The following is a 25,367-nucleotide window of genomic DNA, read 5'->3' on the forward strand; positions in this document are numbered from 1 at the left end:
TGTAGACTCACCCTGCATCTAATGTGGTCAAAGAAAAGACCATACCACTTATCTAAAATGCAAACAAACTGACCTGATTGCAGGTCAAACGGGTAGTGCTCATGAAGCAGTTTATGGAGACATCTGTTATGTAGCAGGCTTAAGCAAGAGTAAACTTATATTAAACCATGGCATTTATTGACTCCCTCAGGAGTGTGTCACCACTAACTATACACTTGTGCTTTCTTACCTGGTTTAGAGTAAATAATTTTGCTCTTCCCTCCCTCTGTGCACACGACTCCTCAGCTGAGCATATTAATTAGTCCCTTGTTCCAGCTCTTGCTCTTTGTATATGAAGCGTAGCTAATTAACCCAAGCCATAAATATAGAACATTTACCTCCTGAGATTCTTTTGTCTTTGATTTTTCACTGAATGGGATGTTCCTATTCCCAGAATACTGACCTTTAATAGGGTAGTTTTCTTTTGCTGGAAAGGTTTCAAGGATATGCAACAAAATGCTGCTAGCCAGGATCTTCTGCCACAGCTATATGGACCACCAGTTATAACGCTGCAATGTCATTTATTGTTCCTTACCTAGCTTCTTACTGCCACTTATATTTTTTATCTCATATGTTATATCTTTCTGGGTGCCACTATAAACATCTTACACATGTTAAAGAAAAAAGAGAAAAGGCTTAGACACTTCAAAGACTCAGAAGCTCTTAAATACTGTCTCTGGATGTGTTTGAAGTTAGAGGCCTGTTCTCCAGTTCAAGGCATCTCTGTATAGATGACCTATGGATATCATACAGTCTTGTCATATCTGAGGTTCTCTACAGTTTCTGTTTACTTATATTGTTGTTCCTGTTTTAATGCAATATTTTGTTTTCCTAAACAGAGCCATAACACTGGAGAATCAGCTGGTGATCCTCACAACCTCAGTGACCGACTCAGGTGGCTACTGTGTCCAGGCCGTCAATGAAAAGAATGGAGAAAACAAGACAAGTCCCTTTGTTTATCTGAGCGTAACACGTAAGTATGGAAATCCTGCTGAATATACTTTGGTACGGAGGTCATGAAAAATGTTCCCAAGGTTTGCATCCTCAAAAGAACTTTACTAGCAAGGGCCTGAATGGAACCGAGCTTTTCATGTTCGTGGTGGAGCAAGCTCAACTCCTCGGGAATCAATGGGAGTTGAAGGTGCTTAGCAAGTTGCAGCATCTGTCCAAAGCTGTTCTCCTGATCGTTTCTTTAGAGATACTTATTTTAAACAAATGCACTTCAAGTACATGAAGATCACCCTGTACGTTTGTAAGCGAATGGTCCAGCTTAGTACATTTTCTTTTGTGTTTTAAGTTCTTGACACCTACAAACTGGTTGTTTTCTGTTGTACATAACATGCCCAATGGAAGGCATTGTTATTAACAAGCCCTGTTTCTAGCCCATGAAGTTATGCCTGTCTGGTGTTATCATATATTTCTTGTTGTGGACCAGGAGGAGCCTTGTGGGGCCATGGTCTGACTATAGACAGGGCTCACAGATCCTCCAGGTTCCCAACTCCTCAGCAGCAGGGTGCCCAAAAGCTTTGAGAACCCCAGGTCTATGAAGTCTGTATGGTGAGGCTGCTCCAGAGCTTCACACCCTAGAAGATTTAGGATCACTGGGATATCTACATGTCAGGGTGAAACTAGAGCTACAGACCTTGGAAGCCCTCTGGGCTTTCTGTGCACATAGTACAGATCCTCAGAAGCAATGTGCATGATGGAGCTTCTCCAGACCCAGCCCTGAAATCACAACCATGGGGCCATCCACACAACAGGGCTTCCCTAGAGCTGCAGAACCTGGAAGCTTCAGCTTCACAACCTGTATGTTTCTATGAAACATTTCAGTTTTGACAGAATATTAATTTGTGATACAAACCTGTTTCATCATAAAATTACCAACCAGCTTGTGAAGACGTGAGAAAAGCCTCTTTTAAATCTGCAGCCGCATAGTGAAACAACTTATCTTCATTGCTAGAGCTGGCAACAACAAGGGACTGGAAGCTGCCACAGGAGGCCCGCTTTACTAGCAGCTGATCCATCCAGATTAGATCTCCCCGCAGCTGTTCTGGTATTTCTGGCTCACCACTGAGACTGGAAGGTGGGCAAGATGAACTCCAAAGGGGAACTCAAATACTAGAGCGTTGGGATGCTAGCAGAAAACCCAGGAACTGGGGAGAGGCCTGATTCTCAGGCTGAGAGCTTGGAGAAGCTCTGATAATGTGGGACACCGATGTCACATCTGAAGCAGCAAGAGCATCAAGGAGAGCCAATAGGAAGCCACACTGAGAGAACGAGGCTGCTGCGAGAGAGCTGGCAGCACTCCAAACAAGGTCTTTTGTTTGCGTTTCTTTTTACTTTAATTTCGGATAGGGTGGAGCCTATTAGGTTGAGCCCCTGCTGCCTGGTGGGTGGAGAAGGAAAAGTCAGCAACAGTCTTGGACTGGAGAGACACTGGGGTAAGAGTGATACTCCCTTACTCAAATGAAGTAGAGTTAATAAAGGGCCAGGAAAAGGACCCGTCCCTCATAGGGAACTGGCCTGTGCCGTGGAGGTGCTGGGAACTGATGCTGAGGCATCTAAGGGCAAGATGAACGTCCAAGTTTAGAGGCAAAATCGGCCAGATTTTCTCTTACATTCCTTTTTGATTTCCTTTATTCGATAGGGCCGGGCCGTGGGGAGTAGCCCGCGCCCTCAGGACCAGCTTGTGCTGTTGAAGGAGGGTACCATCAGTGGTCATAATGGCCCTTTGGGCTGAAAGACTTACCTGAGTTCCAGTTTCCTGATTTGTGTTGTTCTTCATTTCTATTCCGTTTACCACACCTCGACAGAATGACCGTCAGGACTGGCTTAGCTGCCATATCCTTGAGTCAAGCCCAAGATGGCTGCAGGCCTAAAGGGTCGAAGAAAAGAAAGAGAACCCCCATTGACAGCCAAGGGCGTGACAAATAATTTAACAGCTGGGTGGCGCTTGGACAGGGTGTAGGGGAGGTAGGAGCCCCAAAGAAGAATCAGACCAGGCATATCTGGGTCAACACACAGCAGAGTAGACCACCTCCCAACAAACAAATCTTCAGCACCAAGATGTGGCAGGCAAGAATCAGGTGACCTTCGCTGAGTGTTTGAACTGGGTGAGTCTGCTTCCTTATGGCCCAGTCTCGCTGGGTGCAGGTCTGCCAGGGCCCACGGCCCTATCCTGTACTGGGCCGACAGAGCTGTATCAGAAAACTATTCCGCAAGACACCCAGGAGCAAAAATGGTGTTTATACAGTCTGTCCCCGATTCTACAACAACTCATTTAGGTGGGGAGCAATGAATGAGGTCTCTAACACCCAGTGAGATAGAGAGTCAAATCTAGGTTGTTATCTCAGTTTTGCCACTGACTTGCACTGTGTGATTAGGCGCCTAGGTGATTCTTTTCCATACCTCAGTTTTCCTTTCTAGAACAGATATTATAATAGGTAGCCATCCTTCTATACCATGAACAGGTTTGGATGTACCCGTTCTATGGGTACTGTGTAAATAATAAGTAATCTTGTTTCTGGAACTTAGGTGTATCAAAGCAGCCAGGTACACAAGACAGCAGGACACATTGGGGCAGTGATGAGTGATGATATTTCTTTCCCCCACTTCCCCTCATCACCCCTCTCCAAGCGAGCATCAGGGGCAGCTGGCCTGGTCCCGCTGCCCTAGTTATTCTATTGTCTGGAAGTAAATGAACATGCCTACTTGTATTTTAGTGATTTTTCATTTTTAAAGCAGGCTTATTATTTGTATTATGTAAATAGCAGTGTACTTCCCAGTATAATTCCATACCTTATTTAATGTTTAGAAACAGTGATTACATGTGCATGGTATGCCCATTCCAGAACAGAAGGCATCAAGGCCATATGGAAAAGAAAGCCTTGTTTTTTGGGTTGTTTTTTTTTTTTTTTAACGATGCATGCTAACATGAATGCAAAGACTATTCAGTGTGAATGATAGAAATGATCTTAAGGACAACAGAAGCTTGAGATCTGAAGCTGGACAACAAAACCCAAACAGGTGGTCACTGGAGTTTGAAATGTCCTTGATGGTGCCTGAAATTATTAGCATTTATTGTGTGTTGGAGAGTAATAGAATAGGCTTTTAAGGGATTACAAAATTATTTTTTTTAAAGTAAACAACCTGTTTAGAGATGGCTATCTTGAACTTAGACCCGAGGAAAAAAGAAACATCTGAGACCAATTTAATAGAGGTAAATGAACTTCAGGGGTCCAGTGATCAGATAATTATCAGATAGGAGATGGTCCTGAAGGTATGTTAAAAAAACAAACAAAGCAGCAGTAGTAGAGATACGCTACACTTCAAAAAAGACATATTTTGAAGGAATGCTAATGAGCTGTGGCAAGATGATTGGAAGCAGCCTTCACAAAGGCCACTGGAAAATGCAGAGATATTGAAAGGAATCAGACAGCGATGCTTCAATCTAAGCATCAAAAATGATGCCACAAGTCAGTATGTTTTAGGAAAAATATGGAAAAAACCAAAAAAAACAACACTTCCTCTCAGCCCCCCCTCCCAAAACAAGAAGAAATAGAAATCAGGTTGAATAGAACAGATTAATCGAGATAAAAATAAGTACCAAAAAGTCAGCATCACAGATTGGGATGTTAATTAGCTTTCTTTTATGTGTTTATTCAAGGCTGTCCAGGTTCTAAGTGGGTGCAGGCCACATGCCCAGCTAGCTGCATCAGTGGGAGTCGCAGGCCTCCAGGCCACCCTGGTGCACTTCATGCCCACACACCTGCACCCTGGCACTGCTGTAAAGACCCTGTGTGGATGCTCCCCCCTTCACTCCCGCAGTGTGTGTCTACGTAGGCACCCTCTACCACTGCACTGTGCATCTCACAACCCTGGCCTCGACCTGCATACCCTGTGCTGTGCTTCACACGTACCAACCAGTGTGGCAGCCAGAGTGATAGGGGAGTCATGGCTGGGTGGGAGCCGGGGAGCTACAGCTTAACCCCTCACAAGCAGTATGCAGCACATGGGCCACCACTTGTGCAGCCCTGTGTTCATTTATCAAGTTATGCCCTCTTTTCATGTCTCAGAGCACGTTTTTTGCACCTTTTTGAGAGGCAGAAGGAAAAGACCATCATCCCGTTTAGCAAATCCCTGCTGTACAATGTGCATTCTTGAATGAACTATTATGGAGATATGAACCTCCTACTGTTCCTTGAAGATCGGCTGGCTCTGTTCAGCTTTGTTCAGCTTGTAGGAAATGGAAATTCTAGAGTCAATGCTGACAACTGGGAACACCCTTGAGACTTTTAGTGCATCCACTGGTCTGGAGTGTTTTGGTGGTACAAAGAGAAAGTCACGGTTTGTAAGGTAAATAGACTGGTTGCCTTGCAGAGCTTTATTCAGCTGTCTAAATCAGCACCCTGGATTAGGCTTGGAAACTGATAGAAAGCTGATGTGATTTCTAGTGAATGCATGGGTTACGTTGCTTGAGGGCAGTGGTGCCAGCCTTTCTGGGTTGCTGGCTGGATAAATGGTATGGAGTTGCTCCACAGGCTGGATTCAGTGTATGGAATTGGTCCGTAGGACTGATCTAGTGAGGGGTCAGTATGTTGGTTTGATTTAGTGCATGGCCATGGCCTTGTATGCTGCATTGGGCCCCGGTCCTGGGCACACTGGATCAAGCCTGCTGCCCTGGCCTAGCTCCACACACGCCAGATTGGACCAACTGCACCATGCTCCAGCCCAATCCAGCAGAGAGGGCCATGTTATCTGGCTGCAGGAGTTGGACATTTGGCAGCAGGGGAGTGGTGGCAGTGTTCATTGTCACCCGTTCCCCATCAACAAATTTCCAAGTCCATCAGGATCCCTTTGGGCCAGATGACATGGCTTTATGGGCTGGAGATGGGCACTGAGTAGAAAGCTGCATTCAGTATTTCTTGAATGTGTAAGAGGTCTTCAGATTTACCCACAAGTAGAATGGTTTGCTGAAATCCCACCTAGATGTAAAAGGCATGGACTGTTATAGTGAGGTCTGGATGTGAAAAACAACTTGACAGAATCAAATTTTTGCAACTGTAAGCATCGCAGCGCCAGGCACTTTTCAAAGCAGCTGATGCTGCGGCGCCTACATGTGTAAAAAATGCCCTATGTACCTACTGCATACTTGCCTTCCAAAAGCCAGGACCTTTTAATGCACCTCTGGTTGAGTATCCAAGAACTGAGGCATCAAAAGTAGTTTAAAGAATATTTAGGGCTGAAGAAGCCAATCCATCTCCCCTTGAAATCAGTGGGAATATGAAACGAGAGATTTATGAGCTCAGATACCACTGCGATGAGTGCCATGCATGTAGCAGAAACGGTTATGAAAATAATAGAAAATAGAGTTGGCATGACCAGCTAGCAGCTTTTTTTTTTTTCTATCTTGAGGAGGTCTCGTATTCTTATTATCTCACACAAGCTAAAGTGAATTATGATTTATGTTCAACAGACAGCACAGTGGGAAAATGTCATTCTGTTATATGTCAACTGCCACCTGGAGTGAGAAGTCAGAGAATTAGTCCCAAATTGTAAATGTCTCCTATCCGATTAAAAAACTATTTACTGAACTAATGTAAACCTTAATTATTATTTTTTATAAACCACCTATTCCACTTTCTGTGTAAATTAAGGAGAGTATTTTGGCTAGTCAAGATTAGGAGCTGAATTCTGTATTTTGTTAACAGTTTCTGTCGCTGACTTGCTGTGCGACTCTGGATAGGTCATTTCCACTCTTCGGGAAAGATCCCCAGCTAGTGGAAATCGGTGACTTCAACAAAGCTGTATCGATTTCAACCAGCTGTGCATCTCAGCCTCAGTTCTCCCATTAGTACGCTGAGTATAATGTCCAGCTGCCCAGTGGGGGAGTTGTGAAGCTCAATTAAGGTTGAAAGCACTGACAAGCACTTTACTCTTCAGAAGGCAATAGTATTTTTTACAATAAAAACAACCCTGGCATCGTGCTCATTGGAGATGTTACCACCCTGCCCCATTCCTACCCAGTTAGAATGTTTTTAGTGCTAATGTCTTCAACTGGTTCCAAATCCTGCGATTTCCTCTCGTTCCTGTTGGTCACTCTCTCCTGCACAGGCATACACTTCAGCACAGACGTTCAGATCACTTCCTGAAGACTTTGGTTTGTCCATGAAATTAAATAAGATGCATTTGATCTTATCAGACTTGGCAGGACAATTAAAGATAGAACTGTTCATTAAAGTAAGGCCGTCACAAAGCTCTGACATTTCCTTCAGGGCCCCACAGTACACGCCAGCTAAATCTCTATTGAAGCTTTGCCGCAAGCAAAGCACTTCTAACAGGAGACATAAGCTAGTTAGGATAAGCTAGTTAGGAGTAAACAGTGGTAAACAGGAAATTCCTCTGCAGTTTTTTTTCCGACTTGCAAATGCAAGTTTTTCAGAGGTGACAGTGCTGCTTGATGAAGTTGCAGGCATTTCTCAAACCCAAGCTTCTTGAAAGGCAAAACAGGCGACAAGGAGGACTCTGGCACCATAAACATAGCTAGCTGAGATTGCTGCCAGATCGTGCACTGCTGTCACCACAGAATACAGTGACAAAGACAAGAAAATGCTTTATGTTATCACTTTAACAAGAAGTCAGGTTCTGAGTTTCAGACCTAGCTGTTAACCCAACTAGTGAACTATCAATAAGAACCACTGCAGCAATAATAATTGCCTAGTCTCTACCAGTTTGCATTAGCGTAGTAGGACTCACTCCAAATCTATATAAAATCAGGAGAAGTATACCCCTAATAGATTATTTTAAAAGGGAAAAAAAAGTGGGTTATACACAAGCTGTTCTAACAGCTCCGACTCTGCTGCTTGAACTGCCTTTGCAGCACTTGATAAGCTGGAACTGCAATTCAGGACCGTGCTGCTGGACATTCTTGTTAAACTGTGAAATATTGAGGCGCATGTGATTTCTATAGATTTATTAGTAAATTGGATAGTCTCAAGGACTATTCATAACGCTAGAAGATTTAGTGCATCTTCAGTATTTGACATGGTCTTTTGATGCTGGCTTTGTAAAACCAAAAAACAAGATTGATGAAAATTTTAAAAACCTTGCCAGCCAGCATTTCTAAAGAGTCAAAAGATAATAAAGCCAATTATCATTTAACTAAGATAAATTTTCCCCCTGAGCTTTGGGAATGTAAAAAAGAAACCGTCGCACAATTGATAAAATTGGAATAGTTGGGGACTAAAAATTAAATTCCTGGCTTGGTTGTATTGTAATTAATCTCAAATACGAGAGTGTCATTTTGACCTGTCTGGGTTTCTCTAGGCATTTTATTTTGTAGGGTAGAGTCATCTGGATGAAGCCAAATAGGTCTGATTATCTGTGGCTGAATAACTAAATGGTTCTCACTTTATTTTTTTAAATCAAAAATCCCAAAATTTACAGGAGGGTAAAACTCCATTCCAGACCTGCTAAATACTGATTTTTCACCCATATTTTAAACAATAAAAGGAAAGGTTCTTCTTATAATACACAAGATTTAGGAATAAATCTGGAAATACCTGGAAGTACCTGAAAATAAAATAACTATAAAAGGGGTTTTTTTTTGTTTTCTTGCTAATACCAAGTTGGTTATTGCATCTCTCCTTTTTTCCCTCTACATGAAGCTCATGCCGTGTTATTTTTGTTGTCCTTCCCTACGTTCGTATCGTTAAGAAGAAAAGCCATCAGCAGAGTCTTAGCAGGTATTTTCTACTCAGGAAGAAGCATTTCTAAACCATAAGTCCTCCTGTTTCCCATCAAGGTTTGCTGCAAGGTAGAAGAGAGGATTCACTTTGAGGTTTTAATGTAAAGTCAAGTCAGCAGCTGTTGCAGATAGAGATGGGGTGTTTGAAACATATTGTTGCATGAATTTTTCATAGCTATCTCCAGCATTTCATATGTAGGCAGGAAAAAAGAATGGGCCAGACCCTCCAGAGAACAGACATTTCTGTTCTGAGGTCAAACTCAGGCAAGCTCTATAAACTTGTCAAACTGTTTTTAGTCTATGCCATGGGAATTTTACACTCACTTAACCTCCATGGATCACTTCTGCTGAAATGAAATTAATGCTTCAATGAGAGGGTTTGGTTTTTTTTTTTTATCTGAAGAGAAGGTACATGTGATGAAAGCTGAGAGAAGAAAATGACACTTCTGTTCAATGACTGTACTTTATATGTCATTGGTTCTGATCAAATGCTAGGAGAGTTCAATGTAGCCCAGCTCGGGGTGTTGTGCCTTGAATTCTTCCTGGGAAATGATGTCATTTAATTTCCCCTCATTTTTTTTCCCCCCACACTCTTTAAATGTCTCCTTGTCAAGCACAATTTCCAGAAAGAATATCATAGCGATTGTTACTTCAGTGGCTCTCATCACGCTGGTGAGCATGTACCTTGCGTTCTGCGAGCACTTAACATTCTTTTGTCAGCCACAAAGCTAATTTAAAGCAGACCGTACAAGTGTTTAGGAGACAAAATTGAATTGTAAGGATAATGTCTGTGTAAATGCCATCTTTAATGCCCTACAAAAATACAATCTTTCGTGATGCTGTGAACTTTAGTTGTAGCTCCTTTTTGCCTCTAAACACTAAAGGGCACGGAGCTTTTTTAAACAAGGCTTCTTGGTTCTTATTGCTCTGAGAATTGATTGGCTACAACTCACATAAGTGCTTAGGCCCTTTTTTAAAGTCAATACATATTTACAGTAATTATAATAGTAAGAAAGAGTGCTCGTTTAAAGTAAAGGTTTGTCTTTAAAACACAAACACGAATATTAAGAGTTGGACTTCAGCTGGTCAAAGCTTGCAGCTTTAGCTAGGGCTAACAACCCTATATAACTTACCCCATTATACCTTCCAAGGTGGTATTGCACCTGCTGCACTCAGGGCTAGTTTATAGGTATTAAAAGGGAGTGTTTTCATGGTACAATGGCAGGCTTAAACTCCAAACTCGTGTCTTTTTTCAGATGAAGCAAGACCCTTTCACACAACGTTGTATGTGTTTCTTTTTCCAAATCAAAAGCTTTTAATGTAAGGGTGGGGAGATGGATGTCTGCGGATTTAAATATATATATATGCCATGAAATAATGAAATATTAGCTAAGAAATATTGGTAGGCATTTCAGCTTTTCTGTGGATCTGGCTTTATATTCTGCCAGTGACTTTACTGAAGAATAAAAAGTAAAATGGGCAGTCTGATCTCACTCTATTTCTCTGCACGGTTTTGGCAATGTTTCACCTTCCCAGCAGGTTACATGCCACATATTTCACATCTGCTGCATGTGCCTGGCCCAAAGTGAAAACATCTCTCCTGCTGATTGAACTTGAAGCCCAGCTGTCTTCACCCCGGGTTCTGATATTCAAGGTTCACGCAGCATGAGTGGGGTGGGGGAAGGGGCACAGCCAGAATAAGGAACGCGGAAATGCGCAGATAGGATCAATGTAATCGCTGTCCAGCCAGGCAGCAGCTGTCAGAGATTGTAGGAACTACTGTGGCTATTTTTTTTAAAGTCAAGAACGTCATTTGTGATGGGTATTTCTGCATTTGAAAAACTTGAGTGTAATTTCCTTTGACCATTTGAGTTCTGAGAGCTTTTCCTTTCTAAATCATTATATACAATTAAACATTAGAAGCTGGTTGTCTGTGAAATGTATCAGCTTAAACATTACTGCTCCAGCAAGCATGGGTCCCAGTGGTGAAACACAATAATTACTGTGTTCTTGAATGAGAATCACTCCTCCTTGCTCCCCATTGCTGCTTACTGAAATAAAAAAAAGGAAAGGTGGGTGGGAGGGAGAATAATTCATCTCTCTTCTCCAAATATGGTTCATACCCTTCTATAAATATGGTGGCAGATCCTCAGTTGGTGGATCTAGGGGAATGTAGACCAGCATTGTATACATACCTACAAATGGATGTTGGCTGCACCGCTCTTGTTTTTGAAAATGTCGCTCTTAATTAGCTCTTAATTATTTTAACATTAGTTTATAATATATATTAGTTATATATTATAATATATATTAGTTATGCATATTTGTATATGGCTGTATAATGTCATATACATACATACACACTCCACATACATATTTACATTTATATTTTGCAGAGTGTGTATATATGTATGCAACCTTTATGTGTGTGTGTGTGTGTGTGTGTGTGTGTGTGTGTGTGTGTGTAGAGGACCGTCTCCTAAGCCTTTTATTTATATCTGACACATGCAATTAATCTCTCCCTATCTCTAATCACTTTTGCTATTACATTCATTGGAGTGATTTGTCTCCTATCTCTGTCACTGCTCTGTAATTGATATGTGGAGATAAGAGATTCTTAGAGGACACAAACAAGGAAAAAAGAAAATTGAATTTACCTTGCAATCATTTTATAAAATGTGACACACATCAATTATACATGCCATCCAGGAGCCAGCTTGAACAAACCATACTGATTTGCTCCAAAACCAATATCACAGCAATACCAAAAACCTTCTGTAAATAGAACAGTGTTACCAGGTCAGTAGAAGTGTACTTTGCATTATATTCATTCACTTAGGAAAGAAATGTTAATGTTTAGTGAACTGCAGGGAGGTGCATCCCAAAATGCCAAGAAAATTAGGTTTGCATCAACTTCTGAAAGTGCATAGAGAGGGAGATGCTCAGGCTTCAAAATAGATGTAAATTCATGCTACAGTTGTAAGATTACCTTTTAAGAATGAATTAAAAAAATACGTCATCTAGAAAAGCACTTGAAGAGTACATCAATGGGGAAAAGAGATGAGCAATTAATAGCTCATTCAGACCTTACACGTGTGAGCTAAATAAGTCTGTGTTCAGATTTGGCTTTAGCAAAATATGTGTAAATTTGGTCCTTAAATGTCTTGGTTAGAATATGTAGGTGGAGATCCACGGATGAAGAGGGAGTAAAAGCGGATGTTAAACAGGACTTGCCTTTCCTGATTCTGGAGTGATCCATTCCCCAGCATACAGCAGAGCATCTCTTTAGGAATCGTGTCCAGGGCTCATCCCCCTGTAACCAGAATGTCCATGAAAATGCTAGTAGGATGAGTCTATGCCACTTGGAAATCCTTTTTTCTGGGGCACGTTGCCTGGGCTGACTGCTACATATTGCTGGAGTGGGAGTACATGGGAGAGGCAGAGCCATGGTACATGCTAGAAATTTTATTTTTGATTTTGATCATTTGCTTCGTTTTATGTTGCTGGTTGGATGTTCAGAAAATCATTGATGCGTAAAAAGGTGACAGGCAGAGGATTGTGTCCTATGCCCAGAACCGTTTATTAAGAACAAAAGATATCACATGTTCTACTGCATTCTGCTCTGGTTAAATCTATTTTAGAGTGAAAAACTGCAGCAGAAGAGCTGTTGCTAAATATATGTACTCTTCATTTGGTTCCTAGTTTTATTAACCTTTCTACTAGCTTCAGACATACTTCCTTGTGGTATGAGATCGTACAGCCGAGCAGGGTTGAGTCTGGCCGCGACTTGGATAGGAGCAGCCTAAGAAACCACTATGTGCTACAAGAAATAATGATGATTGAACAGGCAGCACATTTTCCCTTGAGTCAGTTTTGAACCAGTGCCCTAGGCTGGAGTCAGCAGTCACTGGGCTGCTGAAGAAGACAAGGTTTTGATGGGATATAAAACTAAAACCTTGCTTCACTTTGGTCATCGAGGACCTTGTGCTGGTTACTGTGTGTCAGGGCGTTGACCCTTCTATTCTGGCCCAATTCCCACTTAATTGTATTCTGCCTGCTACAAATACCTTGTGCCATTTCAGTAGGCTACTTCATTACTTCACTTCCTGAACTGTGATATATTATACGGCTGCTACTTCGTTTCCCTCCCCACCCAGTAACACACACGCACACACACACATGTGCATTGTCTGGGTTTTAGCTGTGAGATGCATACTTCCTAGGTACACTTTAAGCCTGCAAAGTACTTTGGGATCTTTGAAAACCTTTAAAAGCATGAAAGTTAACATTAAATAATACAGTATTGATACAGTTAGAAGAGGCTTTTAAAACAGAACAGCATCCTATGCTGACCAATTTGGGATTGCATGATTCATGGTAAAAAAAAAATCTGTAAAAGAGACCTTTCTTTTTTTTTTGTCAAGAAGTACGTCCACCCAAATGGTAAAAAACATGAGCAATGTTAAAGAGACAACTTCCAGTTGCTAGAAATGCAGTTGCAATTTTTTTTATTTTTTCTTATCAAGGCTTTTTATTCCAACCTCCTCCAAGGAAGAAAAGGTGGTTTGCTTTATGTTTATCTGGATATCTTTACTCGGAAGTTCAAAGAATAGCTACTGGAGTCCCATGTATCAGTTTCTCTCTTTAGATATCACTACTTCATCTTTTGCATGATTCCCATTAATCCAAATCCCTAGAGCGCTCCAAGTAGCAACTTGCACACACTTATAAAATCTAACATATGTAAACCAAGATTTTCATTTATCTGAAGTTGCTAGGACACAATGAAAGGTGGTGACACAATTTCAGATCTCATCAGTTGCTAGGAACCGGACTTTTACTTGTAATATAAAAGTAAAGTATTCTGTAACTTCACTCGGTACAGTGTTAATTTAGGAATACCGTACCATTTTCAGGAGAACGAGTCACGATTTTGTTTTGTTTTGTTTTCCCAGTGATCGAAGGAAGAGAACAGCTCCATGTGATTTTGTAATAAAACAAGATTATAAGCTATCAGTTCTGGGAGCTACAGACAGCTTGCTCAGCCTTACAACGAGCATGTCAAAAATCATGTCATTTCTTACCAATGAAAAGATGTAATTTAAAAAAACCCTGCTTCAAGTAGGCAAGTAGGGCTCCTATGTTCACGCTTCAAAGTAAACAGAGTAGGAACTGTTTGAAAGCAAACATGCTTTCTCCTTCCCCTCCCCTGTTAAAAATACTCTTGTGAGAGAAGAGTTTACCTTGTCTTATAAAGATCTCTGTTTTATACATATTGATTATTCCTTGATAAAGTAGCTCAATACACTAGTGTTGCATTCATTATGAATTCTGCAAGCAAGGAGGAGTATTTTACATTTGTTAAAGCCTTTCATTAAATAAACTTGTGACAGAGAGCTGAAAGACAGTACATTTAAAAAAATCAAGTTTGCCTCTTGCTTTTTTCACGTATATAACGTAACAAAAGAAACAGGTGGAAGCCCCAGGGTTATTGTTTTAATCGTTTTTTTTATGTGAGGTTTTTTTCATCTTTCACCTATATAAACCACGGAACAGGAAAACCGAATGGAGCTGGAAACCCTCATTTGTGTTCTGATGCCAGCACCATGGGCCTGTCAGATTGACTCGATATGTATACATAAGTGACTGAGCTATCCGTGCAATGACATGCAAATTAGCTTCATTAAAAGAACATTATCAAGGTTGCAATGTCAAACATTTAAAAGTTAGGAAAGGTGAGATTCAGTATTGTCTGTGCAACCTAAATTCTGCCCTTTGTGGGCTGACATGATGATACAGATTTTAATTACACGATCATGTGCAATTTTTTTCAACAAGGCCTTTCTGCCATTTAGTTCAGAGGTGGCCAGTACTCAGTGAATAAACACAAACTGTCGCACGGATTAAGTTGTTTATTGGACCCTCCTGCAGCAGAAGGAGGAATTGAACCCAGGTTTTTTCTGTCCCGGGTGAGCGTTCTAATCATCTCCTCCTCTGGTTACACGCTTGAAACATGACCTTACTTGTGTTTTTGGTAGGAAGAGAATAGAGTCCGGGCTGTGAACCCAAGTAGAGTGAGACATCTCCCTGCACCATGAGTTACATGCTTAACCTCCAGAAAAGTCTAATTAGTAGGGGTGTGCGAAGTGGGCCGTATTCAATTCGGATTCGGCCCGAATCGGGGACAGTGATTTGATTAGTTGATTCGGATCACTGTCCCTGATTCGATTTGGCTGAATCTGAATCTGAAGATTCAAGGCTGATTTGGAGAATCAGCAGTTTGGACACAGACCCAGCTTTAAAAGTTTTTTCTACGTACCTCAAGGTAGCAGGCGCAGCTCATGATCACTGTGATACTGGGGCGGATAGAGCGTCCCATAAGAGTGCAGGGGGGCCCTCCATGTGCTCAGCAGCGAAACTGGAAGTGGGCGAGCTGCCGGGGAGTGTGCTGGGGGCCCCCCCACACACCTCCTCAGCTCGGTGATCGGCTGCAGGGGGACCCCGAGTGCCCCCCCCAGACCCAGAAGGCACTAGTCACTGATTTGGGGGGGGGGGCGTGCGCTACCTGGTGGACCCAGAAGTGGACAGCAAGTACTTCTGGTCCACTTCTGGGTCTGCTGCTTAGCATACTGGGGACCCCCCGTGCTTTTGTGGGATGCTTCATCCACCCCAGCATCGCAACATTCACAAGCCCCGATACTACAGGTATGTAGAAAAACATTTAAAGCTGTGTTTATGTCCGAATTTCTCTGATTCGATTCGGATTTGGAGATTCGGCCACCGAATCGGGTCGAATCTCTGCCAAATCGAATCAGGGACCGAAGCTTCGCACAGCCCTACTAATTAGGCAGCACATGGCTCAGTGTATTCTGTGAACCCTATTCTCCGATATCCAGTTCTTCCCGTATATTCTATAACCAACTCATGGATGAGGATTTCCTTCTGGGGACCAGGCACCTATACCTTAGTCCTTGTGGTTCTAGCCCCAGGGACATGTTCAGCAGTGCAGACAACTTCTCAAGGTTATGGTGCTAAGTGAATGTGTCTTGATTCTGCCATGGTAAAGACCGATTCTGCCACTTTTTGTAAAGTGAGGTGGGTTAATACATGTTTTCCTCAGGGAGAGAATAAAGCCTTACTCTAATATGAAGCATAACATTATTACTGGAAGGAGAAAAGTTTAGATGTTCTGGCCTCTTGACTCCCAGAGAAATCTAGGAAATGGTTATTTCATACAAATGGCATGGCTGCAGTAGTCAGAAAAAGAGGTGCTACATTGAGCTACGTTGTTTGTCTACTGCATGGCTGTTGCCGAAAAATACAGGTGATGATAGGTTGATAACCAACCTCTGACTTGATTTTTTCCCCCTCATTGTCGCTTTCTCGGAAATATTATGTTTGTACCTTGACAGCATTTAGACGTGTCAAATCTCTCCCCTTTTTGAACATAAGGATTTCTTAAGGAAGAATCGTTTGTTCTTAAATTCATTCTAACAAGCTATTTTTATGTAAAAACCCAGTGTTACAATCAGTACCGATTCTGTTAGCTTTCTATTTCCAAGATCCATAGGTTGAGTTTCCCTGAAAATGATCTGGCAAGCCAAAGCTAACCTCATTTGTCATGGCCGAGTGCATTTCAGTCCCACATGCTGTAGGTTGAGAGAACATTACCGCTAAACTGTTTCTTTTAAAAATTGCAAGGTTCCTAAGGCAGAAGTGGAGGGGGAATGCAGCCAGGAAGGTACACGTAGCATGTGTCCTATGAGAGGGAGGCTGTACCCAGGAAAGAAAAGTAAATTCTTGTTTTGTCCAGATGCATTTGCTTTGCTTTAATTGTGTTATATATCTTTAAGGGCTGGAGACAACAACTTACTGCTCCAGTGTACAGAATATAGAGAGGATATTGCAGTAGGCAGTCAATTGTGTTAGAAGATGGAGGAGTGAGGGGTTTTTTATCGTTCTCCTATACGTTTGCAAGAGACAAAAAAACAAACCACACAACGAACATTTGCTCTTATACCTTGCTGCATCCTGGCTATATTTAAACTCATTCCCTACAAGCAGATGCTCATAAGGCTGAGTTATTAAAGACTGTGAATACTAAGGAAAACCTGCAGCCGTGTATGTAGCGTTGGTATAAAACAAATGCCTCTGACAGCACTCGCCCATCCCTGCCTTCACCAATCGTGGGAAGTTTATCAGATATCACTGAGTGATATTCTCATAGCTATTAAAGAAGGTAATTGGTAGTGAGTGATTAAAATTGCAGATGGCCTTTTCAAGGTGATTGCGACTGTTAAGTCTTTAAAGGTAGGTGAAAGGGTCCATGAAGCTAGGAAGTTAATAGTCTGAAGGCCATAGCAGAAAACAGGTATAGATGCGTTCTCATTTTAACAAGTGTGTTATGCTTACCAAAAAACACCCCCCAAACCCTGGGAAGTCTGACAAATAGCCACCACCAAAAGCAAGTGGGCCTACTGTATCCAAAGAGGTGGAACTAACTAAATACCAGCTTTTCAGAGTGTAAATCCCTCTGGGCAGAGAGCTTTTTTTCTTCTGACTTCTGAATCAGGCTCTCTACTAGGTGGGTGTTATCCCATGCTCATCATTGTTAAAACTAGATGAAGGCATTTCTAACACCACATCTGCAATGTGCTTGAGAAACTCCCCACATCCTCCCAGTCCTCAGTCATTGCACCCGGAAATGAAGTGGCACAGACATATCCTGAGCGTTACAGGTTGGAAAGCCACGTGCAGAACACGTGATGCTAAGCAGTTAATAAGTCTTGGACTACTTCATCTGCAATGGTCTATTCAAAAGTGATTTATGAGAAGACTTCGACCACGTGACTCCATGCTTTAAGAGCACAGCCAAGAATTACTGTCGAGCACCTTCATTTTAATATGGGGAGCTTTGTACTACCATCAGCAAAGGTTATTTGGACTGTTTTATTTTAGCTGGCCATGCCCTTTTTTTCTGTATGTTAGATTGGAAATTTAGAATAAGAAGAAATTTGATAGAAGAGAAATCTGGAAAGTAAATCAGTTCCTCTCGAGTCCTGTTCAGTTACGTATCAATGACAACAGGAAAGCAAAAGGCACTTTGCACTGTTTTTAATACAGAGGCTTAGAGAACTGAAGCCTTATGGGCTGTTACATTGTGAATATCATGACTATGGATTCATCAGTTCCTGACTGATTTCCTGCTCTCAAACAAAAAGATTTGGTATGGTTGCATGTACTTCAACCATGTATTATTACACTATCGATCTCATCTTCATGCTGGACTATCTAATCTGTGGCTGAACTGTAAAACACCACTGGATTTATTGCAAAGAGACTCATATAAATGTAGTATGTGTTTATCATTTATTACCTCTGGTTTGACGGGAAACATTTGTTTTGTTTAATGATTTGAGATTTTTTTTTCCTTCAGAGAATTCATTTATTTCCCTAAATGTTGTACCATGTTTCGTGTGGCCATTGTTTGGTCTAGAAACCTATGGTATATTGATCTTTCAACTAAGTACATATTATTTCCTTTATGGGTATTTAATTTGATCCAAATTCTGCTTTTCCTGCTCAAGTTGGTACTTATTTCAAATCATACTGCTTAGAGTTGCAACCTTGACTGTGCCCTACCAGACTGGAACATTTATACTATATAAGTGTTGTAAAAGGTGTTCCTTAAAAAAAAAAAATCAAATGTCCTTTACTAGCCTGTTCCGAGTCAATGTTAAACAAGGAACTTAAAACAAGAAGGCTTGTTTAAACAGATGTTAACCACGGATTTAAGTATGACAAGGCAAACTCCACCTTTGAACGCAACTGGAAAACAGCCAGTAAACTATACGGATTTAAAAAAGAAGGTGGTGAGAACTGTTTTCATTAAAAACATAAAAATATCCATAAAAACATGAAGAGGCAGCGTGTTGATCTTTGGCAATATTAAGTTGCTTTGCCCTGAAGACATCTTGCAAATTTCTAACTATGAAAATAATTTGAGTAGGGTTTTGGAAAGTATCCAAACATTTGGGGCCACTCATGGGATTTAAGATTAATTGGACTAAATTTAAGATTCTGCTGGTCTTGTACGCTTCTTTAAAAAGAACTCCATAGCTGTATGGTAGGTAGGAATTAATCTGTATAAATATGGCCTACAGCTATTTCAAAATAATTTACTATCCCTCATATTAGAATGAGGAAGAATGGTTGAATTTTGGATCCATCTTCCAATCTCCTTAATTGCCTGAATCAATCTTATTAAACTGATAGCCCTTCCTAAATATTTATATATTTTCTCAGTGCATTCCAATTTTTATTACTAATGATTTCTGTGAGAAAATTAATCACTTACCAGACCGATATGTCATAAGTGGTTGCCATGAGACAATGTTACCATATTAATGGTATCTTATGATGAGCATATTTTCTATATTTTACACTGCTGTATGGATCAGATTTAGTTTTGTGGAATGCATGTCATAGTGGATAAAAGAAAAGGCTCAATTTTGTCTTTAGTTGCAGGGCTGTAATCAAATCAGAGTTGCTCTGATATAACTGCGTTCAGCATTGAACTCCTAGTTAGCAGCACCTTGCCTTGGCTCAGTTCTTGGTCTCTTGGTATGGGGCACCTAAAGATAGTGATGATTTAATTCCCCTGAAGAAATATTTTGGAGTGATGACCTGAGGCTCTTGAATAGAGGAGCAGGATTGCCCAGGATGTCATTAGGGATATATCATTGCCTCATCAGTTTGGAAGAGTTGAATTTTAATATATGGGCCAGGAAAATGTCTTGTAAGATATTTATATCGATGGAGAGTAGCTTAGAAAATATAAATTAAGCCCCTGTCTTTTTAGATAATTTGGTACTGGCAGATTGGTATTGCAAACATCTGCAGGAGTGATTCTTATTGCGGTGAGCTGTTCCTTTGACTTTCCTCCAATGACCGTTTTCAGGATCAGGCCGCTAAGCTAATAGGGTGCCAATTTCCCTAATGCACCTTAAGTTAAACAGCAAGGAGTCTGTTCGTAGACACAAAAGCATCATTCAGCTTCACATTAAGTAGAAGTGCATACATCGAGGCGAGCTTAGAAACCAAAGGATGTATTAACCGACAGTTCAGGCTAGAAATATCTTCAATTCATAAATTGATTGTAAAAGGCACTCAGCATGGGCTCCCAGTCACGACAATGCAATGTGAAAATGCAGTGGAGTATATCTGGGGGAAGGTGGCCTTGACTTAGATTTATGTTCCTGTTGAAGAAATCTCAATGAAGGTAAGTGCAAATTGGTGAATTAGAGATTTGTTTGTGCATAAAACCGTAACCCCTCATCAGTTATGTTATATGAATTCTAAGCGCTGTAAAGGAGGCAGACCCTGTACCTAAAAGGAAAGCATCTCGCTAGATCTTGTGACTGATATGTAACTTCTGCAAAAAGATACTGAATGTTTTCTGTGAACTATAGTTTAAACCGTTATTGAGAGAGTGAGGGGCTGAGAAACAAAACCGATGCTACCAACTGTGTTGCTAGCAGAACAAAGGATCGCAGTAGACCTAATGGGACAGGGAGAAAAATTGCCTTTGATTAAACTGTGGATGCAAGATGTAATATTATATTCATTGATGGAGAGGGCAATTTGCACTTCACAGGTGAATGCAGAGAAATATTGTGGAATCTGGCAGACCTTTTTGGACTTCATAGTGACTGCTGAGTTCCTCTCCCAAAGAGAATGAAGGATTTATTTTGATAAATGGGTCTGGGACAATTATACATTTTTGTGTATGGTTTGGAACGTAGCTGATATCCTGCCATCGCCAATGCTGCATACATGGTCAGTCAAGGGGCTGGGCTATTTGTTATATTTTCCCATTGTTTTAAAGATTGTATCTATCAGTGTAACTTTCAAAAGTCATACATACATCTTATTTTAAGAAGCTGTTGCCAGAGCTCTCGAAAGGCATTCATAATGGAAAAAGCCACAGACCCTTGATTATTGTGGCAAGAGCAGGCACTGCTGTAGAGGGGGAAGGGTGTGTGCACGCGTGTGTGTGTGCATACACAGAAGAAGTAGAGTGATACTGTTTATTTTCACAGATCTAGCCTGCCTACAGAACTTGCAAAAGAAGAAGTGGCCGGATGCCACAAACGGGTACACCCAGACACTCATTTGTACTGCTCTTAGGTGTCCCAGCAGTTTGGAGCATGACAAAAATGTAGTGCTGTAGGTGATGAGGGGCTGGAGACCCACAACCGCACCTCAAGGGTGAGCTCTCCAACCAGGAGCAATATGGTCCTCCCTCTCCTCCTCCCCTCCACTACCAGAGGAGCCTGATCTCTGACAGCCTGCCCTCGCTCCTGCCTGGGGAGCGGGTAAGCTGTCAATGGTCAGTCGGCAGAGACCCCAGCTGACCAGCTCCACGGATCAGGCTCATAGCCCCTCTGGCCAGCATAGCTGATCAGCAGAACATAGGTGATGGCGGGGGTGCAGCTGTCAGGACCAGTGATGCTGGAGCTCTGGAGGGAGCTAGAGCAAGATGGGAGAGCTGAGGATTGTGAGATGCTGGAGGTCCTAGAGACCCCAGCAGTAGGGGTGTGCAAAACAGGGTGCGGGGCAGGGCCCAGCGTGCTCCCCAGGGGACCTGGAAGTGGACCAGAAGTGCTTTTTGTCCACTTCCGGGTCTGCTGCCACATGCGCTGGGGACCCCCTTGCGCTCCTGTGGGACACTCCATCCACCCCAGCATCGCAGCATTCACAAGCCGCCTGGTACCTTGAGGTACACAGAAAAAACATTTCAGGCTGTGTCTATGTCCGAATCGCCGAATCTCTCCGAATCAATTTGGAGGGTTCCGATTCGATTTGGAGAGGTTAAAGGGTCTCCTGATTCTATTCAGATTCAGAGATTTGGCTACCAAATTGGGCCAAATCTCCGCTGAGTCGAATCAGGGACCGAAGCTTTGCTCAGCCCTACCCAGCAGTATTATATGTGACTGTGCAGGTGTTACACAGTGCTACAAAATGGGAAAGTTCCTCTTTGAAAGTACTGTTATTTCGTAGCACTTTCAGCATCTTTGTGGTGCTACAAACTGGAATGACTGCACACTCCCCTTTTGTAGTGCTTCAAATGTAATACCTGTCCATGACCCTAGGCTGTGCCTAAGAAATATAGGTGGTGTGTAGTAGAATTTACTCTTCACCTTGTCATATACTTACCAGCTAGGATGAGTTTTAATTTGGCCCAACCTTTTTAAAACTGGTCATCATCAATAGAACTTAAACAGGCAAATTATGAATATTTCATGCTAGTGTAATGGATAATGGCTGCAGCACTTTTATAGGCGAACCTTTCTATTCATCATTTCTTCAAGCTGAATATAATCAGTTTATGTAAGCTCAGCATCAATACTTTTAAATCAGGAACCATGCTGTTTGGAAAGGGAGATTGTGCTTTTAAAACAAAGGTTTATGAAGTCAGCTGACAAATCTTTTTATTGAATTTTTTTTAAAGATAAGGTTTTAATGAGGCAGGCATCCTGTCCTAGAGTTTCTTATGGGCCTGGTAATTCATTTTGGTTTCATGTTGATAATGTTGTAAGCAATCTTGGTGATTTTCAGCCTCTAACTGCAGCATTTGCAACGGCTTCATGATGCAGTCTACCAGTAGGGTTCAAAGTCCAAAACTAACGTGTGGATAACTGTTATAGATACTAGTTTTTGTCATAAATGGTTATCTTTAAAGAGGCCATATTTTGAAAATATTTATCCCAAGTGAGCTACAGTTTAAATCAGTAATATCTGTGATGTGAACATTTGCCAATCACATTTTTAATAGGAGCTTTCCAAACAAAGTAGGATTAACCTGCAAGAGGCAGCATGAGTTATATGATTTATAGAAAGGTTTATGAATGATTATACACAGCACACCAGTAAACCTTTCTGCAGAGACAGCCCTTGTGACTTCAGAAGAAATGGTGTTTGGAGAAAACGCTGGACTCCAGTCAAATGATCCTACAATTTAGCTGTATTTACCACCTCTGAATGCTCTCAGACATACCTCCTGGAAACAGAGGAAAGCCAAAAGTATTGCGGACAGTATATGCCATTAAGAATAGCACATTCTGTGCAAACTGGTAGCTTTTGAAATGTAAGACAGGCGATTTATTTTATTAGAAAAATGGTGCAACAGTATATTTGAAGTGGACTGAACGGACTGACAAGCGCAGTAGAAGATTGGTTTTAAAGTGGAAGTAGAGTTGAGCTGAATGGCGTGATCAGTGCCGGGAGACGAGAGGTTTGCATCAAAGTAGTTCTGTACTAACTCTGACCTCCACCAGCAACACAATGAAGAGATTCAGCTTTCCTTTAGTTCTGCGGTTACTCGCTTTGATGAGGCCTTAAGGACAACAACGTAAGATTTCTCTCCTTTTTATCTCTGATCACCACAGGGCCTTTATAATCCACCTTTTAAACAGAAACTTGCGTACACGTGCAAAGCTGCTCAGCGCTACATGATAGATGGCCTGAAGCACGTAGATCCTGTCTGATGGGGAAGGGAGAGAAAAGAAAAAACCCACAAGCTGCATCAGAAAATAGCTCATTTTCAACTTTTTTTTTATTATTTGTGGACCCCTAAAAAAATGTCAAACGGAGGTGTGGCCCCCTTTGGAAATTCTGAATGGAGGTGTGGGCCCCTTTGAATTGTCAGTGCGAGTATTCACATACTTTTGATTGATCAGTCATCTTTCACGGACCCCCTTCATCATAGTCGGCAGACCCCCAGGGGTTGAAAACCACTGGCTTAGTCCGGATGCATTACTTCTATCAGGCACGGGGGTGTTGGATCGGGCACAACAGTTGTAAACGTATCTGCTTTATAAGCCTTGCCAAAGATGGGGAGCAGTCATGTGTGTTTAAAGATTGCACTGCATGCAAGCCACTCAGAAATGCCACTTTACAAAAGAGACAAGCCTTTGTGAAGCTGCTAACATTTAAAGAGGTTTTTAGAGATAAGCCTTTACCTAAAGCAGGCTGCTCTCGGGAACAGGGAGGGTCAATTCCAGTACAGTCAGCTGTCCCTGTTTTTTTGTCGAGATGGGGCAGATGAAGTAATTGGCTGCTGTAAGATGCTTTCTGCTTCTAACGCGTTTCTCAGTTTACCCCCTTCTGATACAGTTTTGCCCAAATTGAAAGTGAATAAGTAATTTGAAAGCAATCGTAAGAGAGAGATAGAGTTAGTTATCCCGGTGTCCTTGCAGAGAATACTTGGTCATTTATACAGTGACAAATTTATGTTAACTTGGTGCACATTCAGGATGCGATTTTTTTTTTTTCTGTGACTGTTTCTTTGCAAGATGCCATCGTGATCCTCAAGTAATTCACAGAGATTGATTTGTAAAACATTCTGAATCAATTAAGGCTTTAATCAGCAAGCAGAAAACTTCAGATGGCTTGTGGACTAATTTTACCATCTCCCATCAACACAAGCCTAAGCTGGAAAAAGAAAACAATTAAGGGGATGTAATTATCTGTCCTGATTACTGAATTAGAAGAGTTTGTGTTTACTCTGTCCCTGTGTAAAAGGGGAAATCTGCTTTGAAAAACAATTTGAGGCAGCTGCTGAAGTGCCAAGGTTTTCGGTGTGGAGTGCAGACATTTGATAAGGCCGCACGGAAGAAAGAGATGCAGTCAGCGATGCTAATACAATAAAACACACTTTGGAGAGCTTGGCTTGGCAACAGGTGCTCTGCATGGTGCTATGCAGGGTCTCGATTTGAGAAGGTTTCTCCTGTCCCAGATAGCTGACGACATAGTACAGGTTTGAACTTTTGAGGCTTGACTTCAGTTGCAAGTACTTTTCCGAGTCTCCCCCAAATTGTTGGGTCATTTGAGGCCGTTGCTGGTAATCTCACAAAGACCTTCATATGGTGACCCTGGGTGGGAGCTGTTAGGCAGGAAGCATCTCTGGATGATGAGACTGGCAACCTGTCAGGCATCTCCTAACTGCCAGACTTCAGTGATTTTAAACAAAAATGTGGGTTCCAGAAAGGGCTTAGAAATATTAGTTGAACAATCTGTTTCCTGAGAGAGAAATTCAAATCTCCAGAAAATAATCCAAGTGCAAGTGTGCCTAGAAGAGCTACAACATTTTGTGTTCTGTTCAGCAAGTGTGAAGGGTCCCATGGAGCTGTGGGGTTAACCTCCTTTATTTCTTTCCTATTGTTTCAGGGCTAGATTCAATGAAGGCCTTAAGGGCCTACAAGTTAGATGCTGCAGTGCTTAAATGTAAGGTGACTGCCATTCGGAGCAGAATCCAAAGCCCTGTGTTAGGTGCTTAATCTCTCCCTATAGAGCCACCTAGCGAATGAGCTCCACAAGAGCCAGCAAACGGAGTGGGAAGCTGCCTAAAGCCAGCCAGCAGGAAACACTAACACAGGGGATAGCTGAAATACTACTGCCTCAGGAAATTAGATACCTCATTAAGAGCTGCAAGGAGGTATCATCATCCACCCAACATTGTAGAGCTGAGAATCCTCTCTTAGGGGTAGGTGCCTGTAACAGGGGGCCTGCTCGGGGCCAA

At 41.8% G+C, this 25,367-nt stretch overlaps 1 protein-coding gene across 3 annotated transcripts in view; it reads left to right on the top strand.

Moving 5' to 3' along the window:
• The window catches only part of SDK1 (sidekick cell adhesion molecule 1), a 683,598-nt gene that overhangs the window by 392,071 nt on the left and 266,160 nt on the right, over positions 1-25,367 (top strand). For all 3 annotated transcript variants that reach the window (XM_019494663.2, XM_014610818.3, XM_019494664.2), the window contains exon 5: positions 879-1,012. In XM_019494663.2, coding sequence (XP_019350208.2) covers positions 879-1,012 — 134 coding nt within the window. The remainder of the gene's footprint in view (positions 1-878; positions 1,013-25,367) is intronic.

This window comes from Alligator mississippiensis, chromosome 13 (genome assembly GCF_030867095.1).
Source record: "Alligator mississippiensis isolate rAllMis1 chromosome 13, rAllMis1, whole genome shotgun sequence".
Classification (NCBI taxonomy): Eukaryota; Metazoa; Chordata; order Crocodylia; family Alligatoridae; genus Alligator; species Alligator mississippiensis.